This window comes from Sceloporus occidentalis, unplaced genomic scaffold (genome assembly GCF_023333645.1).
Source record: "Sceloporus occidentalis isolate IW3139 unplaced genomic scaffold, rSceOcc1.0.p SCAF_313, whole genome shotgun sequence".
NCBI classification, from domain to species: Eukaryota; Metazoa; Chordata; class Lepidosauria; order Squamata; family Phrynosomatidae; genus Sceloporus; species Sceloporus occidentalis.
In genome coordinates this window covers 395,472-418,901 of record NW_028317293.1, presented here as the reverse complement: position 1 = coordinate 418,901, position 23,430 = coordinate 395,472, and the positions used below count along the sequence as shown (strand labels likewise).

General features: G+C 43.7%; 2 protein-coding genes across 3 annotated transcripts; both read left to right on the top strand.

Moving 5' to 3' along the window:
* Positions 1-1,317: 1,317 nt before the first annotated feature.
* On the top strand, positions 1,318-7,077 carry LOC149274885 (sorting and assembly machinery component 50 homolog). Its single transcript, XM_089505146.1, has 15 exons — positions 1,318-1,338; positions 1,904-2,014; positions 2,310-2,411; positions 3,237-3,324; positions 3,479-3,585; positions 3,727-3,857; positions 4,313-4,400; positions 4,507-4,635; positions 4,784-4,855; positions 5,064-5,150; positions 5,373-5,443; positions 5,690-5,757; positions 6,080-6,226; positions 6,619-6,760; positions 7,032-7,077. Exons 1-15 carry the CDS (start codon positions 1,318-1,320, stop codon positions 7,075-7,077), a joined length of 1,410 nt encoding a protein of 469 aa, XP_089361272.1.
* A 1,390-nt stretch (positions 7,078-8,467) lies between these two features.
* LOC149274884 (beta-parvin-like) lies at positions 8,468-21,377 on the top strand. Of its 2 annotated transcripts, XM_089505140.1 has the most exons (13): positions 8,468-8,582; positions 14,435-14,524; positions 16,059-16,129; positions 16,491-16,593; positions 16,896-17,036; positions 17,376-17,491; positions 18,382-18,440; positions 18,917-18,936; positions 19,285-19,346; positions 19,553-19,621; positions 19,854-19,955; positions 20,833-20,905; positions 21,301-21,377. In XM_089505140.1, exons 1-13 carry the CDS (start codon positions 8,468-8,470, stop codon positions 21,375-21,377), a joined length of 1,098 nt encoding a protein of 365 aa, XP_089361266.1. The 2 variants fall into 2 exon arrangements, with proteins under 2 accessions (XP_089361266.1, XP_089361267.1); XM_089505141.1 differs by lacking the exons at positions 8,468-8,582; positions 19,553-19,621 and having other exon boundaries at positions 14,479-14,524.
* Positions 21,378-23,430: the final 2,053 nt, after the last annotated feature.

Genomic DNA, 23,430 nt, shown 5'->3' with positions numbered 1-23,430 from the left:
ATTATTATTATTATTATTTATGTGGCACCAGCAGATTCCATAGCGCTGTTCTGGGTCTCTATATAACCCCCCCCCCCAGGCACCTTGTTTGCCCAGGGGCTGTGATGGGCTCCGCACTCAAATAAAATGCCCGTCCGCCGTACCACCCAATACCAAATCCCAGGAAAAATCTGTGCAAGCGCCGACCAAAAGCAGGAACTGATTAAACGTTCGCATTTCCCAAACACGCCGGAGACCCCGTCTTCCAGGACAGAGCGATCTGGAACCTACGCCTGGAATTAGTCAGAGAACCCAAGAAATGCCCCCGTGCGTGGCTGATTCCCCCCCGGGGATATTTCTGCTAGAAATGCACCGCCTGCTGTGTTATATATATATATATATATATATATATATATATATATATATATATATATAAAATTTTGCATTAACCCATTCCGAGCCCTATTAGTAAGAAATGAATTTGAGGGTCCGGGTAACCTGGTTGCCTCTCATTGGGAGGATTTCTGGTTGAGGTTATTCCTAACAGGAAGATAACAATTCCTAGCGGTCACAACATGCCGTGTGTTCATTGGCGCGCATGTGTTTGTGGACTACCATTCCTATAATCCTCTGACATTCTGAGAGTGTGCGTCGCTGGAGCCTCCGCGTCCCTGGGGAACCCCCGTGTCCCTCCTGCCAAGGCCTGTACAGTACATGTACAGGCAGCATTTAGAACGCAGGCTGTTGTGAACTATAAGTCCCATCATCCTCAGCCAGGCCCCTGATGGCCAGAAATGGGTTATCCCTAGGTGAAAAAGACATTATCCCTCCTACTATATCTATCAACACAACCAGGGAATGGGAGAGCCACAAGTAACCTCAAGCTGTCTGGCTGCTGCCGGCTCCAACTCCCATTCCCCTCGGCCACCTATCCCAATCCCTAACCCTTGCAGCTCTTAATAGACAGAAGCAAATCTCTTCCTCTTTGGTCTGTTTATTTGTTGTATATAAGTGAGGAGGTAAAGGACCTCTGGCAATTGCTGTAGACTACAACTCCTATCATCCTCAGCCAGACAGCTGGTGACTGAGATAACAGCCCACATGCTGTCCCTACACTACCCCTGTTAGCCCTGTGAGGGACACCCTGTCTCGCTGTGACTGACAGCTCAGCCAGCTCTGCGTCATCAGCAGGCGCGGCCGCTCAGCGTAGGTAGGCGGAGCTTTCCAGTGTGTCATGGCGGCGCCCATGTCTGTTTGACAGCGCCCTGTCAGGCCGGTCGGTAGAGGTGATTCCCGGGTGCGAGCGGCCTGTCCTCCCCGGACACAGACACACAGAAGATGGGGACCGTGCACGCCCGGGTACGGCAGGGAGAGCCGCCTGTGAGACGGGGAGGCCGGCAGGAGGCAGTGACCTTCCCTTGGGGCTGGGAGAGAGAGAACAGGCCGGCGCAGCTGGGGGACGGTTGGGGCAAATAGACGGGGCAGCTGGGAGAATGGGGGGCAGACAGTCGGGGCATGAGAAGAGGGCTGCAGGGGAACGGATGCGAGACACGTTTGGCAAAGTAACCAACAAAGTATGGAGGGGGTATTTTCGGGGTGTTTGTGGAGTCCCAGTGACATATTTCTGAGGTCATTTTTGAATAAGGTCAAAATATAGGATTTGGTTTTTACCTTAATATATACATGATGGAAGAATTGTACTAAACAATGTCACCATAACCACCGATAGAATGACCCTTCTGATTGGTTGCAAGTCCAATGGTTGCTATGGTGATGGGCCACATTGAAAACATCACAGTCTTTATAAACAAGCCCCGTTAACTTCAGAATTGGTCTCATTATTGTATTGTCCACCAAAAGTGCATCTGCTGACTATAATGCTTTGACTAAATATCAAACTAACCTTTTTTTTTTTTTTTTAAAGAGTTTGGACCCGCTGCCTATGAGTGGCCCCGACTTTGGACCATCAGGAGATGATGCAGACCTGGTCGAAGTGGAACCGCAGAAAAAGCAAGAAATTCTAGAAAACAGAGATGTGAGTGTAGTATGTAAATGGAACAGTCTCCCAGCAGAAGTGGTAGAGGGTAATACAGCGAGGGTATTAAACATGCATGGGATAGACATACGGCTCCTGAATCTAAGACGAGACCAACGACTGATTAAGGTTTGAGTCGTTACAGCAGGAAGAACGGGCGACTGGGTTTCTAGTGCTGTTTTATCCCATAAAATGTATTTTTGTTTTCTTTTATTTTTTTAAATATTGTTTTTAATTGTTTTTGTTTTAAAGCTAACATTCTTACCCTGAAAGTGTTTTTTTTTTTCTCCTTTAGGTGGTGGTTCAACACGTGCACTTTGATGGTCTTGGAAGGACAAAAGATGACCTCGTTATCTATGAAATTGCTGACGTCTTTAAGGCTAAAAATCTCATCGACGTGAGTCAATCTACGATGTGCGACGCTCACCTCTTCTTCATGGCATTGTTTTCTCTTTCCTTCTATCCTCGGACATCATGGCCCTTTTTAATATTGCTTGGACCCTGGGCATGCGTTTCTTGGCCCGCACTGACGCGGCAGATTAGGAGGAGGCTGTCAGAGTCGGCGCGGTCTTCCCTCCTTATGAAAAGAGACTGCAAGATGTAGGCAGGAAACAGAGAGTTCAGCAAGAGGAAGAAGGAGGATAGATAAAGGGGAAAGAGAGAGACTTAGAAAAAGGCAGAAAAAAAGAGGAAGAGAACTTAATAGAAATTTACAAACTGAAATTTAAAAACAAAAGTCAAAGAGACAGAAAAGGTACTGAATGAAGTGTCTTCCCTCTGATCTGTCTTTTTCTGTCTCTTGGATTCCTGTATGAGAACAAAGCAGAACAAAGAGGATGGCAAGAGAGAAAAGGATAACACAGAAAAAAAGTCATTAAAAGACATGCAAAGAGAGACCTAGCAAAACAAATGCTTTGCTCCTCTTTTTAATGGTTTTTTTCTGCTTTCTAAGTCCCTCTCATTTTTCTCTTTTGTCTGCCTTTCTTCTCTTCTCTACATTCTACTCTGATTCAATCTTAACAATTTCCTTTTAACAATTTCCTGCTCCCCAGAAAAAGCAACCGCCTCCACTTACTGCCTCTAAGGTCCTCCCGCACGCTACTTGCGGCTTAGCGGTTGGCCCCACATTAAAGACGGCTGACAGATATCGGTTTTTTGGGTTTTTTTTGTTTTTTTTTTTTATCTGCTTATTCTGTTTTATCACGGAACTTTATATGTGCAGGTGATGAGGAAATCCCATGAAGCCAGGGAGCGACTACTCCGTATGGGAATATTCAGACAGGTGGAAGTCTTGATCGATACTTCTCAAGGTAACCAACAATATATATAACGGAGTATAATGTATATATTTATATTATATATATATATAATGTATATATATATTTATGTGCTAGGCACCTGGGGATAACAGAGGGGGTTAGTTTTCCTCCTCTTCAGTTTGCTCCCCGATTTCTCTCTCTTCAGGCGAGGAAGCCCTTCCCAATGGCTTGGATGTCACCTTTGAGGTCACAGAGTTGCGGAGGTTGACAGGGAGTTATAATACAATGGTTGGCAATAATGAAGGCAGCATGGTACGCACATAGGCTTCATAATGTTATTAGATTTGTTAGATCTCTGGTTGTTGTTTTTATCTTTAATTCAGTCTTTTGTCTAAACTGTTGTACGGTTCAGTGTAAAGCCTTATCTCCTGTACCTATTCCTCTGTGTTCTAGGTTCTTGGGCTGAAATTTCCTAATCTCTTTGGACGCGCCGAGAAAACGACTTTCCAGTTCTCCTACGGGACAAAGGAAACCTCGTATGGCTTGTCCTTCTTCAAACCACAAGTTGGGAACTTTGACAGAAAGTAAGAATGTGGCGTAAATGCAATATATAGTATAGTATAACAAGCAGAAAAAAAGTGAATGTACCCCTCGGTGGCTAGTTCAAAGCAAGTGGGTGGCTTTCATAGATTACAGGGGTCTTTAGGTTTCTGAAGAACTACAGTATCAAACAGAGGAGACATCTTAACCTCAAGTAATACAGAAAATGGGTAATGGGGAGGATAGATCTTGGTGTACACCGTCTGATATATATATATATATATATTATATATAATTAATAATATAATATACAGCTGCCAATATAATATATATATAAATATTGGCAGCTGCATGGGGGGGGGGCTGTTATTTGCCTGCATAGCTTTAAACCTAGAAAAGAACATCTATTCTACTTTGTGGAGAAACTGCTCTTTTCAGTATTTCAGTCTATTGTAATGTTCATTTGTGTGTGGGTTTTTTTTTTTTTGTTTTGTTATAGTTTTTCTGTCAACCTGTACAAAGTGACCGGTCAGTTCCCGTGGAGCTCGTTACGAGAGACGGATCGCGGAGTGTCCACCGAAGTCAACGTAATTATCCAATACCAGGCTTTCTTAAATCAGTAAACCATTTATATGCTAAAAAAAGAGATCAGTCATTGAAAAGACTCACTTGCTGTGTGTTTGTTCTTTACAGTTCCCTATCTGGAAAACCAACCATACGTTGAAGTGGGAGGGTGTCTGGCGTGAGCTCGGGTGCCTGGCGAGGACGGCGTCTTTTGCCATTCGGGAGGAGAGCGGACATTCCCTCAAGTCTTCTTTATCCGTAAGCTAGTGTGGAGTTCACAAATGCCACATCCACAGGTGTCGGAATGTGTATCACCGACTAGTAATGTTGTGCTGTGTATCATTGTGTTATTTCTTATTGCGCTGACGATGTGCGCCTTCTCAATAATGTTTCTGTTTGACCTTAGCACTCGATGGTTATTGATTCTCGGAATTCTTCAATCCTGCCGAAAAGAGGTGCCTTGCTGAAAGTCAATCAGGTATAAGCCGCAGAGCCGTTCCGTATGTATTCGGGTTACCGGATACTGAAAAATTCAACGCTCTTTGAAAACTTTGGTGAAAGTTTGCAAATAGTAGGGGGAAAAAAATTCCTTCGCAAATGAACCGCTTGTGAAATTTGACATTTGGCTGCCTGGCGAAGCCGTGCCCGCTGGCCCGGGGCAGTAACGTGGGGGTTCTTTGTTGCAGGAACTGGCTGGATATACCGGCGGAGATGTCAGCTTCCTGAAAGAGGACTTTGAGCTGCAATTGAACAAACAACTTTCATGGGACTCTGTGAGTTTGCTATGCATGTGACAGCGCCTCGGATTATGTTGGCGCTATAAATCTAGGATAGGCTCGTCCGTAGCGTGTGTTGGAATTTGACCCATACACTCAGATCTTTTCATTTATACATATAATAATTATAATAATAATTAGTGTCTAAATGTTTTTTATTCTTCATATACTGTTCAGAAATTAATTGATTACCTGAGGACTCCCAATTTTTTGTGATAGGTGCTCTCGGCCTCTTTGTGGGGGGGGATGCTGGTGCCCATCGGAGATAAACCCTCCAGTATTGCTGACCGGTGAGTATCGCCAATTCGCCTCCAAATAATATCTGTCCTGGAAGAAAGTTCCGGTAAATCAAACTGACTGCCCCGTGGATGACTGCTTTAGTCTTTTGCTGAGATTCTGCGGCTGAGAGTGCTGGGGATGCGGCTCCGGTTTCACTTATTTACACAGCGTACTGGTTGTTGTGCCTCGTGCCCTCTGTTTCTTTATGTCTTGTATATACATCGCAGTTTTCACGCGCTGCTCATTTTTAATTCCAGGTTTTATCTGGGTGGCCCGACGAGCGTGCGCGGCTTCAGCATGTACAGCATCGGCCCGCAGAGCGAGGGTTTGTATGTCCTCACTGCTTTCATATTAGCATCTTTGTATGAACACCTCTGTTATTGGGGGCACAGCATGCTTGTTACCTTTAATTTAAAGTGATGCACTGCGCATGTACAGCTTTTCTTCATGGACAGTGTACACCGCTACGGAATATGATGCCGCTCTATAAATATAGGGTGTTATGCTTGAGCCAAAGACCTATTCCTCTGACCGTTAAATAATCTCTCTGGGTTTTTACAGGGGTTTGCGGTGAAACGCTTTGCTTGTAGTATTTTGTCCAGACTGGGAAACTAACCGGATCTGGTGCTTTTAACCCCTTCTTACAGGTGATTATCTGGGAGGAGAGGCATATTGGGCGGGAGGCCTGCACCTCTACACCCCTCTGCCATTCCGTCCAGGACGGGGAGGTTTTGGGGACCTCTTCCGAACCCACTTCTTTCTGAATGCCGGCAATCTCTGCAATTTAAATTACGGTGAGTTGGATGCGCGTTGTCACCGACGGATCCGTTTTTCAATCTGTGGCCTGGCTTGCTGTTTGCGGCCTGGCAGGGGCTGTGAGAGTGGGAGTCCACCTTCATTTTTAGTTCATGTAGTGCCCAAAGATGTAGCATGTATTGGTTAAAATGTTCAAATAATCAAGATCCTTGTTGACTTCTTGGGGGTTTGTTTGAAGCCTCTCAACGCAAATTCTTATTGTGCAGGAACAGCCAGTTTACATTAATCTATAGTGTGCTAAATTTGTGGAAAGTGGTAAATAAATGGAACAACCTCCCAGCAGAGGTGGTAGATGTTAATATACACAGACCATACACCATACATTTGGAATTGACTGTTTTTCTTTCAATAACCATTCTTATAACCGCAGGGGAAGGACCCAAAGCTCACCTGCGCAAGCTGGCCGAGTGTATCCGCTGGTCGTACGGAGCCGGGATCGTCCTCCGTCTGGGAAACATCGCAAGACTGGAGCTCAACTACTGCATACCCATGGGGGTCCAAAGCGGAGACAGGTGGGCCGGCTTTGTATGTTGTATTAGGAGGGTGGCGCATGCACCCTCTTCTATCGCGTTTATTTCGTATTTAAAGGTCATTTTAATTGGGGGTGCTTAAAAAAAAAAAAAAGATATCTGGTTATAAAGCCTAAATTTTGTATATTTTTTAATAGAATTTGTAAGCGTATTAACCCAATCACACATGTGAAAAGTTGGGCAATATCACCTTAATGCCTGTGCAGCGATGAGATCATTTGATAACCGCATTTTTTTTTCATTTATATTTTAGGATATGCGACGGGGTGCAGTTCGGAGCTGGAATAAAATTCCTCTAAATTCCGGATAAAAGCAGCGATTCCCAAATAACTCTCAGCACGCGGGGATTTGCCCCTTTTTGGTATAATTTCCACGTTTATTCTGCCCCACTGCATTGTCAAAAAACGGCAGTATTGCACTTTGGGTCATTTTGCAAAAAAAAAAAAATACATTTGCCTTTTACCCTTCTGACCTTTTATTATTGTGTTTATTTACATCAAAAAGTGTTTAACAATAAACCCGTTCGCTTTCCTCTGACGCCACAGCGTGAATCACAAGAATGCATTTAAATAATAATAATAATTACAAAAAAGTAACTTTAAACGTTTAAATAACTTTGTACAGCGCTGTGGAATATGAGGGCGCTATATAAAAACAATAAGTAGTAATAATAAACCGGTGAGTCCCGTCTCTGACCGGTGCTGTGTTTTATTAGCGGAAGAGTTCGTTCTTTAACGAGAAGTCTGGGTGCAAGAATATTGTGGGTGTGGTTATATGACTAACTCCTCCCCTTATCAAACTAACCACACCCATTTTCAATGGCAACCGCTTCACCTCTTTGCGCCCCCTAGCTTTACCAAGTAACATGTCACCCGCTTCCCACAATGCCAGTTTTACCCCCAAACAGCTTACCAGTGCCATCTTTGTACCTAGAGGTTGGAGAAAAAAAAGTGGAACAGCCTCCCAGCAGAAGTGGTAGAGGGTAATACAGTGAGGGGATTAAACATGCATGGGATAGACATACGGCTCCTGAACCTAAGACGAAACCAACGACTGATTAAGGTTTGAGTCTTTACAGTGGGGGCCGGATGGGGCCGATCTGCCGGCAGGTTCTGGGTTTCTGTTTAAATACCTGATGATAATAAAAACTACCTTCTTGGGGCTTTTTTTGGGGCGAGCTGCCGTGTTGAGCTGGACTCGCGGGGTTCCGAGTGCGGCGGGATTCTTCCCAAATTTAGCTGAAAACTCAAAGGTTCTTCTGAACCGGAGCCCCTCGCTTTCCAGGACCTACCAGCGCTGCCCAGACCTCCGCGGAGGGAGCGTCTCTACTACTGCATAAAATTATAATTTCTAATAAAAACTTGAAATCACTTCTCACTTAAAGAGTAAATTCTGAACCTTCCATAAAGATTCTAACGATTAACCCTTTAAGAGCCAGAGGAGGGGCAGAGCAGACATTAAAGGCTGCCAGTGACAGTGTGCCGGGGAATTTGTGTGAATGTTCAGGAAGAGAGACAGCGATCCGACACCCGGCGCACGCTCACAGGGGCAGTGATTACCCGGCATTCACCCCCCAGCCTCCCCTCCCCTCTCGCAGCCTCTCCTCCCTCCCTCCCCTCCTATCCTGCGCTCTCCAGCCTCTCCCTGCGCCGGTAGCCGGACTCGCTTGCTCTGCTCTCCCGGGAGATGATGTCGTCCACCCCGGGCAGATCCCCGACTCTACAGCGGCCGAAGATGCGGAAGGACGAGACTTTCCTGGGGAAGTTGGGGGGCACCCTGGTCAGGAAGAAGAAAGCCAAGGAGGGTGAGTGGGAGAGAGGGGGCTGGGAGAGCACCGGGCATGGGTGTGACCCCCCCCCCGTGTACAGAGACCCCCACGGTGTGACCCCCCCCGTGTACAGAGACCCCCAGGGTGTGACCCGCCCCCCCGTGTACAGAGACTCCCACGGTGTGACCCCTCCCCCCGTGTACAGAGACCCCCACGGTGTGACCCCCCCGTGTACAGAGACCCCCACGGTGTGACCCCCCCGTGTACAGAGACCCCCACGGTGTGACCCCCCCGTGTACAGAGACCCCCACGGTGTGACCCCCCGTGTACAGAGACCCCCACGGTGTGACCCCCCCGTGTACAGAGACCCCCACGGTGTGACCCCCCGTGTACAGAGACCCCCACGGTGTGACCCCCCATCTCACCCTTACACGTGAGGGGCAGCTTTGGGTTTAAGGACCCCTTGAAAAAAATGTGGACCCTCGGGACAACAAATGGCTTAAAGCAGCAGCAGTGACCACGCCCATCTGGTTGAGGGTCTTGTGAGTTATAGCAGCCCTGCCTGCTGCATAATATCAGATTATTAGTAGTAATCAGAAGTCTCTGCTTGTGCACAGGTGTGTGTCCCCCCTGGCATTACATGACGACTGTAGGGCTGAGAGTAGTGGGAGTAGAGGTCTCAAACGGCATTATTTCAGCTGTCACACTACAACTCCCATCATCCCAGCTGTTACAGAGGAACATTAGGCCTTCGTACCCACCAGAGGTTGTCCTGCCCCTGAGCTGGGGGGTAATCCTTTACTGAGAGTTACAGGGATGGGGGCAGGAGGATGTCATGTGACCCCTGCCCCCCCCTGCTTGGATAGAGGGACATTCCTGAGATTTCTCTGCCTGCTGGGAGTTGCAAGGTCAGCTGAGTGAGAACCTGCTGCGTTTAACCATCTGAGTGCCGGGGCGTGCGGTCTGCTGCCGGCACCTAAAGGGTTAAAGCGGACTCGCCTCCTACAGAGAATGAAATTTAAAAAAACTATTTAATTACGGATTGAATGAAAGGATCATTTATATGGTTTGAGTCCCGAATTAGCGCCGTTAAAGCTTTTGTTGTGGGACGTCGCTTATTAAAGTGTCAGCTCTTGGGCCAAGCAGTGTTTTTAGTTAATTACTCGTGCGTTGGGATACCCAGTCACTCGCAACAGGCAGGCTGCAGCTTCCCAGCACCAGAAGTACAACCCCCATCATCCTCAGTCCTGTTGGTCACGCCTCGATATTCCTGCGATTTATTTGTATAGAATCCTCTGATTTTCTTGCTGACAGAGCTTACAATCTAATGTGCGCGTGGATTCTGGAGCTCCCAGGGCAGGAATCCCAGCGTCTTCGCATCCCGCAGGCTCCTTTGTTCTGGGTTTTCCTGTTTTAATTGGTCGTTTTCCCAGATGCCTCTGACAATGGAGCAGGAAAAGCGTCCGGCGTTATATACCCCGGCCAATGAAAACAGCCGCTCCCCGCGCTTCACGGGAGACGATTAAAGCAGATCTCACATTATTTTTATTTTATCCCAAAATATATCATTCAAAATAAGTTTCAGAATATACCGCTTTTTCTTTTTGCCCCAGTTGTAGTTTTTGCCCCATAATATAATGTTTTCAGGCAGCTGCATATCAGCCATTTCTACTAAACAAAAGAATGGCTCAGTCTTAATCACACAGTTGGACTCTCTGACTAATGAACGTCTATGGAGGAACGGACTTCACTAGCATCGCCATAAAGCATCAGCTCGGTGTGGGGTTTGAGCCGGAAAAGTCACCCAAAATATCACATGACTGACAGCGATGGCGGCTCCAGGTCTGCATACAGCGCTGGGGGGTTATATTACTGTATACAGCGCTGGGGGTTATATTACTGTATACAGCGCTGGGGGTTATATTACTGTATACAGCGCTGGGGGGTTATATTACTGTATACAGCGCTGGGGTTATATTACTGTATACAGCGCTGGGGGGTTATATTACTGTATACAGCGCTGGGGGGTTATATTACTGTATACAGCGCTGGGGGGTTAGATTACTGTATACAGCGCTGGGGGGTTAGATTACTGTATACAGCGCTGGGGGTTATATTACTGTATACAGCGCTGGGGGGTTAGATTACTGTATACAGCGCTGGGGGGTTAGATTACTGTATACAGCGCTGGGGGGTTATATTACTGTATACAGCGCTGGGGGGTTATATTACTGTATACAGCGCTGGGGGTTATATTACTGTATACAGCGCTGGGGGTTATATTACTGTATACAGCGCTGGGGGGGTATATTACTGTATACAGCGCTGGGGGGGTATATTACTGTATACAGCGCTGGGGGGGTATATTACTGTATACAGCGCTGGGGGTTATATCACTGTATACAGCGCCGGGGGGTTATATCACTGTATACAGCGCTGGGGGTTATATTACTGTATACAGCACTGGGGGTTATATTACTGTATACAGTGCTGGGGGGTTATATTACTGTATACAGTGCTGGGGGTTATATTACTGTATACAGCGCTGGGGGTTATATTACTGTATACAGCGCTGGGGGTTATATTACTGTATACAGCGCTGGGGGTTATATTACTGTATACAGCGCTGGGGGTTATATTACTGTATACAGCGCTGGGGGGTTATATTACTGTATACAGTGCTGGGGGGGTTATATTACTGTATACAGCGCTGGGGGGTTATATTACTGTATACAGCGCTGGGGGTTATATTACTGTATACAGCGCTGGGTGGTTATATTACTGTATACAGCGCTGGGGGTTTATATTACTGTATACAGCGCTGGGGGGTTATATTACTGTATACAGCGCTGGGGGGTTATATTACTGTATACAGCGCTGGGGGTTATAAATGTCTGCTCTTCTTGCTCGCTGGTTGATTCCTGATGGGATTTTATTAATTATTTTGCATTCCCTTTTAGTTTAGACTGAAGGGCCGGAAAGGGCCGCGGATGCGTTGTATCTGCTTTGTGACAGCTGTAGAATGTGACACTTTGTGGTTACGCGAGCGGATCTGTTGTGACCATTACTGGGATAAAGCGGGAGGACGGAGACTCGTGCTTTAAAGCTGCAGTTCCACCTACTCTGCTGAATTTAACCCATTTATAACCAAATCCCACATTAGACGCATCACTCCCAGTATATTCCATACTTTGTAAGCAGCATTACATGGGTTAATTTACTGGAAAATGCAGGGATCCAGTGGATCCTAATGTATAGATTCTCAGGGATCAAGACCCACCAGGTAGGTTCTAGGAAACCAGGGCTGAAGGATTTGGGCCGTAACAAGGTCTCAAAAGGGCTAATCGTGCTATACGCATGCTTTAACCCCTAAACCACCAGGTGCGTGCACTTTGTGTAGCACTTTATTCTGGCCCTCAAAGTGTTAACGTCTTCTCGCAGGGATCCGGCGGACGGATCGTTTCTCTCTCTGCTCTTTTTTGGAGAGTTTTTGACTATCTGCAGGAAACAGAATGCGCTGCTCCTCGCTGCTCCTCGCTGCTCCCTATATATATATCCCTGTGTGCCGTATACATGCGCGTTATTGGTTTAAGTCCCCGACGCACGACACGGACCTTCTGGCGTCTTCACCATCCGCAGGTGACAAGTGAGTTTTTCTTCTAACTTTCTGGAGATGTTCAGGCCAGCGCTGGAGGTGTATTACCGATGATGTCATTTCGTTACGTGCTGGTATTACTGGTGATGTCATTGAGGAATATACAGGGATATATACCGGGTTATAAGGACGGGATTAGTTATATGGCCGGAGAGTATATAATATATAATATGAGGAATATACAGGATACAACGGGTTATAAGGACGGGATTAGTTATACGGCCAGAGAGTATATAATATATAATATGAGGAATATACAGGATATAACGGGTTATAAGGACGGGATTAGTTATACGGCCGGAGAGTGTATAATATATAATATGAGGAATATACAGGGATATAACGGGTCATAAGGACGGGATTAGTTATACGGGAGGAGAGTATATAATATATAATATGAGGAATATACAGGGATATAACAGGTTATAAGGACGGGATTAGTTATACGGCCGGAGAGTATATAATATATAATATGAGGAATATACAGGGATATAACAGGTTATAAGGACGGGATTAGTTATACGGCCGGAGAGTATATAATATGAGGAATATACAGGATATAACGGGTTATAAGGACGGGATTAGTTATACGGCCGGAGAGTATATAATATGAGGAATATACAGGATATAACGGGTTATAAGGACGGGATTAGTTATACGGGGGAGAGTATATAATATATAATATGAGGAATATACAGGATATAACGGGTTATAAGGATGGGATTAGTTATACGGGCCGGAGAGTATATAATATGAGGAATATACAGGATATAACGGGTTATAAGGACGGGATTAGTTATACGGGGGAGAGTATATAATATATAATATGAGGAATAAACTTTTATTAGTCAGAGTCCAGCTGGGTGATTAAGACTGAGTGATTCTATTGTCCCCCACAGGCAGTATGATAAGGAGTCGGGGGGTTTAGTAGATCGGGGGTCAGATAACAGAGCGAGAATCATACAAACGGCTGATATGCAGCTGCCTGAAAACTTTATATTATGGGGAAAAAACTACAACTGGGGGAAAAAAAAAACAGAGCGATATTTAATAAAAGGTATTTTCTGATGGTGGGGGTGTAATAGATGCGGGGAATAACTGGACGCACCTCCCTGATCTTCTGGGCTGTTGGCTGGCGTTTAATTAATTACACAGAAAAAAGCTTTTCGTGGGGAAAAAAATGAAAATTTATAAAAAGATGCAAATCCAAAATTGTTAAAATCCCCCCCGGCTTAGTGTTGGTAGCCGGTAGGAAGTTAAGGTGCCCGGAGGGGATAGGGTAAATAGATTAACCCTTTGGATGCTAGCCGGGTGGGGTCCGGTTTTCACCGGCAGCTAACGTGTTAATTTGAAGTGAGAGGCTTTCAGCTGTCCGCCCCGTCTGCCGGTGTCGTCACTCTGTCAGAAATAGCCGGGCTGCCATTACCAGCCCCCTGTAATAATCACCAGGCGAGGGGGCAGCCATGTCGGGGCTCCTGTGCAGGAAACGCCGAAAGGAAGGGACGGGTAAGCGGGGAGCCGCGCCAAAATCCTGGGGGTACATTCCAACGACGGGATCCGCGCTACACGGGACACGTTCCGTCACGCCGATTCTGCAACTTCTCTCAGATATAAACCCAGAACCCGCCAGCAGATCGGCCCCATCCGGCCCCCGTCTCGTCGCCCGTTTCTCCTGCTGTAACGACTCAAACCTTAATCAGTCGTTGGTCTCGTCTTAGATTCAGGAGCCGTATGTCTGTCCCATGCATGTTTAATACCCTCACTGTATTACCCTCTACCACCTCTGCTGGGAGGCTGTGCCTTTTATCTACCACTCTTTTGTCCCGGATTCTCCGTCGTGTTACGTTCTCCTCCGCCTTTTCTCCCATGTGATAATTTAGAGGATGAATGTGCTTTTTTTTTTTTATTGTTCGAATGGGATGCTGGTTTTGTGTTCGGGGGCAGATTCGCTAAGGTGGGACTTGTGGGACTTCCAATAAGATAAAATGCTTGGAATATTATTTTATTTGATTAAATCCAGATGCTGAAGTTGAGCGACTTTCCAGCCTCAGGGTCAGAAGTAGATTTCAGCCGATGATGAAATGAATGATCTCACCGCAGCGCATATTATAAGGGATGTGCGTTTATTACATGTTGTGAACTCTTAAACAGCCCCCCCAGCAGTAACTTATAGTTTCTATAAATTAAATTCCTATTTTAGGATTAAATCTCTTCTGTTCTCTCCCCGACGCAGTGAACGATCTTCAGGAAGAGGGTAAAAATGCCATCAACGCTCCCATGTCACCCACCCCGAACGACCTGCACCCGGAGGACACGCTGCTCGGTATGTAACACGCCAGGGCTGACAGCCCCCAAATAACTCATAACATAACTCATTACTGTATACAGCGCTGGGGGTTATATTACTGTATACAGCGCTGGGGGTTATATTACTGTATACAGCGCTGGGGGTTATATTACTGTATACAGCGCTGGGAGTTGTATTACTGTATACAGCGCTGGGGGTTATATTACTGTATACAGCGCTGGGGGTTATATTACTGTATACAGCGCTGGGGGTTATATTACTGTATACAGCGCTGGGGGTTATATTACTGTATACAGTGCTGGGGGTTATATTATTGTATACAGCACTGGGGGTTATATTACTGTATACAGCGCTGGGGGTTATATTACTGTATACAGCGCTGGGGGTTATATTATTGTATACAGCGCTGGGGGTTATATTATTGTATACAGCGCTGGGGGTTATATTACTGTATACAGCGCTGGGGGTTATATTACTGTATACAGCGCTGGGGGTTATATTACTGTATACAGCGCTGGGGGTTATATTATTGTATACAGCACTGGGGGTTATATTACTGTATACAGCGCTGGGGGTTATATTACTGTATACAGCGCTGGGGGTTATATTACTGTATACAGCGCTGGGGGTTATATTATTGTATACAGCACTGGGGGTTATATTACTGTATACAGCGCTGGGGGTTATATTACTGTATACAGTGCTGGGGGTTATATTACTGTATACAGCGCTGGGGGGTTATATTACTGTATACAGCGCTGGGGGTTATATTACTGTATACAGCGCTGGGGTTATATTACTGTATACAGCGCTGGGGGGGTTATATTACTGTATACAGCGCTGGGGGGGTTATATTACTGTATACAGCGCTGGGGGGGTTATATTACTGTATACAGCGCTGGGGGGTTATATTACTGTATACAGCGCTGGGGTTATATTACTGTATACAGTGCTGGGGGTTATATTACTGTATACAGCGCTGGGGTTATATTACTGTATACAGTGCTGGGGGTTATATTACTGTATACAGCGCTGGGGGGTTATATTACTGTATACAGTGCTGGGGGGTTATATTACTGTATACAGCACTGGGGGTTATATTACTGTATACAGCGCTGGGGGGTTATATTACTGTATACAGTGCTGGGGGGTTATATTACTGTATACAGCGCTGGGGGGGGTTATATTACTGTATACAGCGCTGGGGGGTTATATTACTGTATACAGCACTGGGGGTTATATTACTGTATACAGCACTGGGGGTTATATTACTGTATACAGTGCTGGGGGGTTATATTACTGTATACAGCGCTGGGGGGGGTTATATTACTGTATACAGCGCTGGGGGGTATTCCCGTTATGTTTGGGTCAGTGTCGTCCTCCATTCTTCCCAAATATTAATATCTCACTGATGGTTTCCAGCGGGGGGAATGTTTTTTTTGGGGGGGGGATATATTTCTTCTTTCCAGCTGTAATTTTGTTCAGCTCTCGGTCTGAGATCTGATCCCAGCGATGGCCGTAACCGGGGGTCTCTCTTATTATCTTGCAGAGGAAAACGAGGAGAGAACCATGATTGATCCGGCGTCTAAAGAAGACCCAAAATTTAAGGAACTGTTAAAGGTGAGAGAAGAGAGATAGAGAGACTTTATGGATGTATAGTGCAGAGCGGGGGTGGGGGGGGGAGATAAAATATGTATATAAACATCTTCACAAGAGTGTAGAGTTTATCAGATTAGAGGCGTTTTGCCTTCCGTTTCTCTTTTCCTTTCTCCTTTTTTTCGTTTTTTCCTTTTTTTCGTGTGTTTCTTTACTTTATTTTTCCAAATAATAAAAAAATAACCCAAAACTTTTTGGAAACGCGAAACGTTTTCTGTCTGAATGTAGCGGATTCGGATGATCTGATGATTCTTCTCCTTTATAATTTTTCCTCCTCTGATTTCTTGCCGTTTCTCCTTTTTTTTTTTTTTCTTTCTTTCTCCAGGTTCTCATTGATTGGATAAACGAGGTTCTGGTGGAGGAGAGAATCATCGTAAAGGACTTAGAAGAAGACCTCTACGACGGACAGGTTCTGCAGAAGCTTATAGGTGAGGAGCGACCTGGATCTTTCCGGATCTTTCCGATAGGCTCGGCAGCGGAACCTCCTGCTGTACAGCTCTGCAGACTATGATGGCGCTATAAAAATCCATGAGTAATAACTCAGGAGGAAGCCACTATGGATTCCCGGTTCACAGACGTTGGGTTACGTCAATCTGGACACCACTAAAGATAACATTTTTATATAAGAAAATGATATTTTTAACACAAAAACAAAGGTTTTAGATTTATTTTTACTAAAATCGATCATTTTTACGTCCTGCTCTTTGATTTTTCTAATTTTATGGATTAGAGACGTTGGCCAGTTGTAAGATGAACGTGGCCGAGGTGACGCAGTCCGAAATCGGACAGAAGCAGAAGCTGCAGACGGTCCTGGAAGCTGTGCATGATCTCCTGAGACCTCAAGGGTGGCCCATTCGATGGAATGTGGATTGTAAGTTCACTAAGTACCTTCTGGCGCTTTAATAACTGGGCCCAGAAAATGTAAAAAATTGGGGTTTCCTGCCTCGTCTGCATTATTATTATTATTATTTATTATTATTTAACTATTATTATTATTTATTTACATTTTTTTTAACTATTATTGTTTTTAATTATTTATTATTAAACTATTATTATTTATTTACATTTTTTTTAACTATTTATTTTTTTTTTATTTTTATTTTTTAACTATTATTGTTATTATTATTATTTAATTTCCATGCCTGAAAGAACCAGAATTTCCACCTTTTTCTCAAATCTTCTCCGTATTTTGTCTTTTTCTCCTCTGAAGCGATTCACGGAAAGAACTTGGTGGCCATTCTGCATCTGCTGGTGTCCCTGGCTATGCATTTCCGGGCCCCGATCCGGCTCCCCGAACAGGTGTGCGTGCAGGTCGTGGTGGTTAAGGTAATAACCGCTCGCTGGCTGAAATTTTGGGTGAAAAACTGTTTAGTTAAGAATTTTTCTTTAGCATCGAAACATTTTTTTTCTCCCTATTGTATCGAAGCCTGAATGGCGGCCTCGTTTTTCCATGGATTAGTCTATTACAAAAAAAAGCTATAAATAGAAGTAAAATGAAAACTTTGCCAAAAATCAGAAAGTTACCGGTTATCATAGTAAGACCTCCTTTTTTTATTTATTTATTTATTTTTTGTTCCTTGTCCTTAACTCAGTCCGCTAACTTCTGTCCTCCGCTAATTGCTGAAGCCGTTATCCACGGAAATTATCCCCCCTGCTATATCCTAATATTCCACGAGGTGGCAGCAGAGAACCAATGAAAGTCACTGGGGCAACAACAAGCGCCTCCTGCGTCACAAAATCAGCTGGTTTCATAGTTTATTACAAGAATAAAATACTTTCAGCACAAAGGAGAACCAAATAATAATAAAATTAAAACCCTCTTTTTAAGCTTTATCGATAAAATATAGGGTTTTCTTACATACGGAAGAGAAGCTATACGTGCGGATCTGTGTATATGTGTATATATATAATATAATGTTTTTTTTTCTGTTTTCATCAGAGGCTGCCTTTGTGTCGCATGCCGGTTAAGCCTTCCCTGAAATAATAAACATTTTACATAATTAAAGAATATATGTATATTTTTTTAAGGCTTGAACCATTTATCAGATTCCAAAATGTTGGTTTAATCCTGCGTTTAGTTACAAAAAGTGTTACGTTTCAGTGGCACTGCACCTTTAACGTGGCTACCGTCGGCTATTTTCCCCTAAATAATAATTATATAAATAATAAATATATATTTACTAATAGGGCTCCAATTATTATACTTTCTTTTCCAGAAACGGGAAGGACTTCTTCAGACGACTCATGTGACCGAAGAGCTTACAACCACTACCGAGTAAGAACTAAACGAAAATCCCTTTGTTACCTAAAACAGATTTTTAAGCAATTCCGTGTTCTCTAGAGCGGGTTTAGTCCTTTGACTCCGGAATGCCGACGGTAATTCCTCCCACATTCCCAAACAAACCAAAAAAATATATATATTGTTTTTTTTCTTACAAAAATAATTCAAAATAAAATAAAAAAATGAGTGCAGGTGAAATGCATGCCTTTCCTCTGTAATTCTGTAATTTTTAGGCATAACCCCCAAAGTTTCATTCATTTTATTTATTTTATTTTTTTTTAAGAAGGGAGAGTTTTGTATATATATTTAGTTTAGAAGCTAACTTTTCATTAATTCTTAGAATAGCTCTGTACGGTTCCAGGTTCCTATCTTTTTTTTTTTTTTTTATGGCACATTATTCCAAAAACCACACTTTGCGAAACCGCCATTTAACGGAAAATAACTAAAAATATTTTATTTTTATTTTGTAGGCTAATGATGGGGAAATTTGGTGAGTAAACCTTTCTTGAATAAGGCAAAGAATCGCCACGCTTCTAGTGTTATCCTCAGATACAGTTAGATGTTTTACTTTACTGAGAGGGTGGTGGATAAGTGGAACAGCCGCCTAGCAGAGATGGTAGAGGGTAATACAGCGAGATAGACATACGGCTCCTGAATCTAAGACAAGACCAACGACTGATTAAGGTTTGAGTCGTTACAACAGGAGAAACGGGCGACTAGACGGGGGGCCAACGGGGGCCGATCTGCCGGGGGGTTCTGGGTTTCCGTATTTTGTTATAATCTACTCGATGTTTGTGGAGATTTCGTCGTTTCCGTAACTTTTCTGTTTCCGCCCCAGAGCGGGATGCGTTTGACACTCTGTTCGATCACGCTCCGGATAAGCTGAGTGTGGTGAAGAAGGTGAGACTTTTCTTTCTTTATCGTCGGAACCCAAAATAATTTTACTTTTCAAGATTTTAAATATATGACAGATTAAAAAAAAAGAAAGAAAAAGACACATTGATGACCAGCTACAGTTTTCCACCTACTGATGTAGATTGCAAGCTCAGTGGGTCACCTGCTTATTCTGCACCTAATGATTTGCGCGCTCTTTCTTCCCTTTCCAGTCTCTGATCACCTTTGTGAATAAGCATCTGAACAAGTTGAACCTGGAAGTGACGGAGCTGGAGGCTCAGGTGGGTGGAAGGAACCATCCTGCAAAACTCGGGTCCCGCTGTGCTTGCTGAATGGTTTGCTCCATCTCTAAGAATGCCCCGAGTGGTTGGAGGATGGGAGAAAAACCACCAGAAATAAGGATAAGAGAAACACTACCAGACTCGATGATTACCTGCAGATACAGGTTTAGATTGCAAGCTTAGCGGGTCACTAGCTGTATCTAATGACGTCCGTCCCTCTTTTTGCCCTCAGTTTGCGGACGGAGTTTACTTGGTGCTTCTGATGGGGCTGCTGGAAAATTACTTTATCCCTCTGCACCATTTCTTCCTGACGCCCGAGGACTTCGATCAGAAGGTAAGTTCTATGTTTTCTCTGTAAACCGACTGCAGGAGCGTCTGTCGCGTCTTTTCCCAAAACTGCCCCAAAACCGGATTCCAAGTTCTTTGTCAACTTCTGCCTTAGACTGGTGGTTATTATACGGAACCGGCCAGGCTGTATCACCATCAATATCTGGCTCCGTGTATAATGATGGGAGTTGTGCTGTATCACCATCAATATCTGGCTCCGTGTATAATGATGGGAGTTGCGCTGTATCACCATCAATGTCTGGCTCAGTGTATAGTGATGGGAGTTGCGCTGTATCATCATCAATATCTGTCTCGGTGTATAGTGATGGGAGTTGCGCTGTATCACCATCAATGTCTGCCTCAGTATACAGTGAGAGGAGTTATGCTGTACCACATCTGTTTAGTAAAAATTGTGAGATAAATATTCTTGCCGCCATTCATTTTTTTTGTGTGTGGGTGGGGGGGTGCTGCATACAGGATCCGTTCCGGGTGCCAAATATCTAGGTACGCCCCTGGATAAAAATGTATCGAATTCCAACATTTTCAAAACAAGACCTTTTCATACCATAACTTAAAGCCAGACACAAAATATAATTTTTTAACGCGCAGAACTTCTAGAATCCAATAAATGTCGTCTCCCGGAATGCGCTGGGGGCCGAGGCTCCGCCTTCCGATAATTAAGGTCGCTGATACGTTATCGCTGAGAGGGCGAAACGAGACGCAGATAACGTTTGTTCTCCGCTATCGATGAGTCGTTATTTACCGTGTCGAGACTGAAAGTGCTACATTTGGAGCAGTTACCATAGAAACTGTCTTTTCTTCATAGTTTTAAATAACATTTTATCTAAAATGACAGAATCTGATTAATTTCCCGTTTGACGCAGGTTCATAATATCTCATTTGCCTTCGAGCTGATGCAGGACGGGGGACTCAAGAAACCCAAAGCCCGACCCGAAGGTAAAAAAAAAAAAAATATTTCGATAGTGAATCTAACCTTTCGTGTTTTTAGATTTATTTGTATTTTTATATTTAGAGGTTTTTTGGCATTCCGATCTCCCAATTCCCACAGGTCGTATTTAGTAAACTTGCGCGTACGGATTTGTACAAAATGTAATTAATTTTGTGAAAATTTCTACTAATATCCCAAAACAAAGAGGGAGCCTCTTCTCTTCCTTCTCCGATCACCCCCCAAAAAAAAAATTTGTCCGAATCTTAAAGACTTGGTGGGTTTATCTAGCGGGATACGGCAGCCAAAAATATTTGTCTCAGAAAAATCAGCTCTTGATAAATAAATTATTATAAATTGTATCTTTTTATTTATTTATCTTTTTATTTGTTTTATTTTTTTGCAGATATTGTTAACCTGGATCTAAAGTCCACCCTGAGGGTCTTATACAACCTGTTTACAAAATACAAGAATATTGACTAAGGGGCGCTCTCCGCGGACCCCGACGCATCGCCCCAATTGGCCTTATACCGTTTATTCGAGCCCCCCGCCCCGAGGCCGGAATGTTCCAAACGTTCACTTAATGCCAAGAACCTCTAGGGTTCTTTCCTACAGAACAAGGACCGTTTTGTAAAATCGAGAGCGTTTGGATTTTTATTCTTTCCCCATCAAAATAGACAGTCGGAGATTGATTAAAAAAAATCATACGAAATGTGACTTCCTGCGGCATGGGTGACAGTTGGCGCGTACTCTTTGATTTCGGAATGCGTCCTTGAAATCTCTGGTTCCGTGACGCCTCGACCGATTGGTGGTTTCTGATGATGTCATTGCGATTCTGTATCCCCCCCCAATCCTCGGACTTGATCATTTATAAAACACCCGCATTTATATTTGCCCCGAATTCTTGATTCTGTTGATGAATCCTTATTAAAAAAAATAAATAAAAAAACAGAGAATTTTGTGCAAACCGACCCAACATGCTGCATTTTAAAATATCTTTTTTTATTTTTTAATTGGTAGCGTGGCTAGTCCCGCCCTCTGTGCAGCCCCGCCTCTGTGCTATTAGCCACGCCCCCTGCGCTGTTACATTGTTACAACTACTGATAGAATCGATTCTCAAACTTTACTGAAAACCAAATAAGTGTTTTGTGTGATATTTAGCAATTTTTTTTTTTTTTTTTTTTTTTTAAACTTGAATTTCTATTATCTGACGGCAATATTTTGTATGTAACGTGTTCGGTTTTCGATTGATGCGCACACGCGTGTGATAACGTCCCTCTCACGTGTTTTTGGGGGGAAAGTTCGAAAATTCCCTGAGTGTTTATAATAAAAAGTAAATGCATTTTCATAGATTTAAAAAATAGATATTATACCAAAGAAAATCTGCGAATTACGGAAAAGTGACTGAATCGTGTTTCGAACCCCGCGTTTTGTTTCATTTTTCTTGTAACTTCATGTTTTTGAACTTTGTTTAAAAAAAAAAAATGTCAATTTATTAAAAATGCAATATATCTATATTTTTTTCATTTTTGAAGATCTGCGAGTGTTTCTTAAATAAATATCGGGGATCCTGCTCTGGGCGGGGGTGGAAAAATGATATATATATATACAGCTGGCCTACAACCCACATCATCCTCAGCCGGCGTTAATTCCATTATTTTGTTTTATTTATTTTTTTTATCTAGAAGGAAAATCAGCCGATGATTAAATGCTGGGTTAAAAATTTCTTAATTAGTGTTTATAGAATTTTCGACCAAAAATTCACTTAAAAGCTGAAATTAGTGACAATAATTTGTACAAATGCACAAAAAGATATTTTTCTCATGAAATGGTTTTAGGGCTCTCTTAGAGAAATAAGTCAGTTACATCATTAAGTGCACGTCGACTAAATGGGGAAGTTTTTCTATTATTTCAACCACAACTTGAGTCACTCGCCCGCCGACAGGATGCGGATGTGACGGGGCGCGCGTTTTTGTGCGTTTTACGTGAATTCAGTAATTCTAGAATTGTTACAAAAAATAGAAGACTTTTTTACGCTGCAGATTTTTTTTCCGGATTTTCATCGATTTGTAAGTTAATCATCGGTTTTTTGGGGGATTGTTTCTCGCTGGGTTTGGGAGGGGAGAAACGGGGAAAATCATTACATTCGGCTCTTTCACTTATCTCACGTATTTACAGCGATGTTGGATTTATTGACAAAGCCGCCAGAAAAGTTATTTTTTCATTAATCAGCAGAGCGTAAAAACTGTTTAAATGTCAGAATTTTTAAAAATTTAATAGAAACCCAGACCCTGCCTGCAGATCGGCCCCATTCGGCCCCCGTCTAGTCGCCCGTTTCTCCTGCTGTAACGACTCAAACCTTAATCAGTCGTTGGTCTCGTCTTAGATTCAGGAGCCGGATGTCTACCCCATGCATGTTTAATCCCCTCGCTGTATTACCCTCTACCACTTCTGCTGGGAGGCTGTTCCGCTAATCTACCACCATCTACGGGGTCCTACAGTCCTAATGCAGGAAGTGATCGTGGATGTTCAGTGT

Coding starts and splice junctions, on each gene's coding strand:
- LOC149274884 (XM_089505140.1), top strand. CDS start 8,468: ATGTCGTCCACCCCGGGCAGATCCCCGACTCTACAGCGGCCGAAGATG. Junction 18,937..19,284: donor GCTAATGATGGGGAAATTTG/GTGAGTAAACCT, acceptor TTTCCGCCCCAG/AGCGGGATGCGTTTGACACT. Junction 20,906..21,300: donor ACCCAAAGCCCGACCCGAAG/GTAAAAAAAAAA, acceptor ATTTTTTTGCAG/ATATTGTTAACCTGGATCTA.
- LOC149274885 (XM_089505146.1), top strand. CDS start 1,318: ATGGGGACCGTGCACGCCCGG. Junction 3,858..4,312: donor GTTGGGAACTTTGACAGAAA/GTAAGAATGTGG, acceptor GTTTTGTTATAG/TTTTTCTGTCAACCTGTACA. Junction 4,636..4,783: donor CCCTCAAGTCTTCTTTATCC/GTAAGCTAGTGT, acceptor GTTTGACCTTAG/CACTCGATGGTTATTGATTC.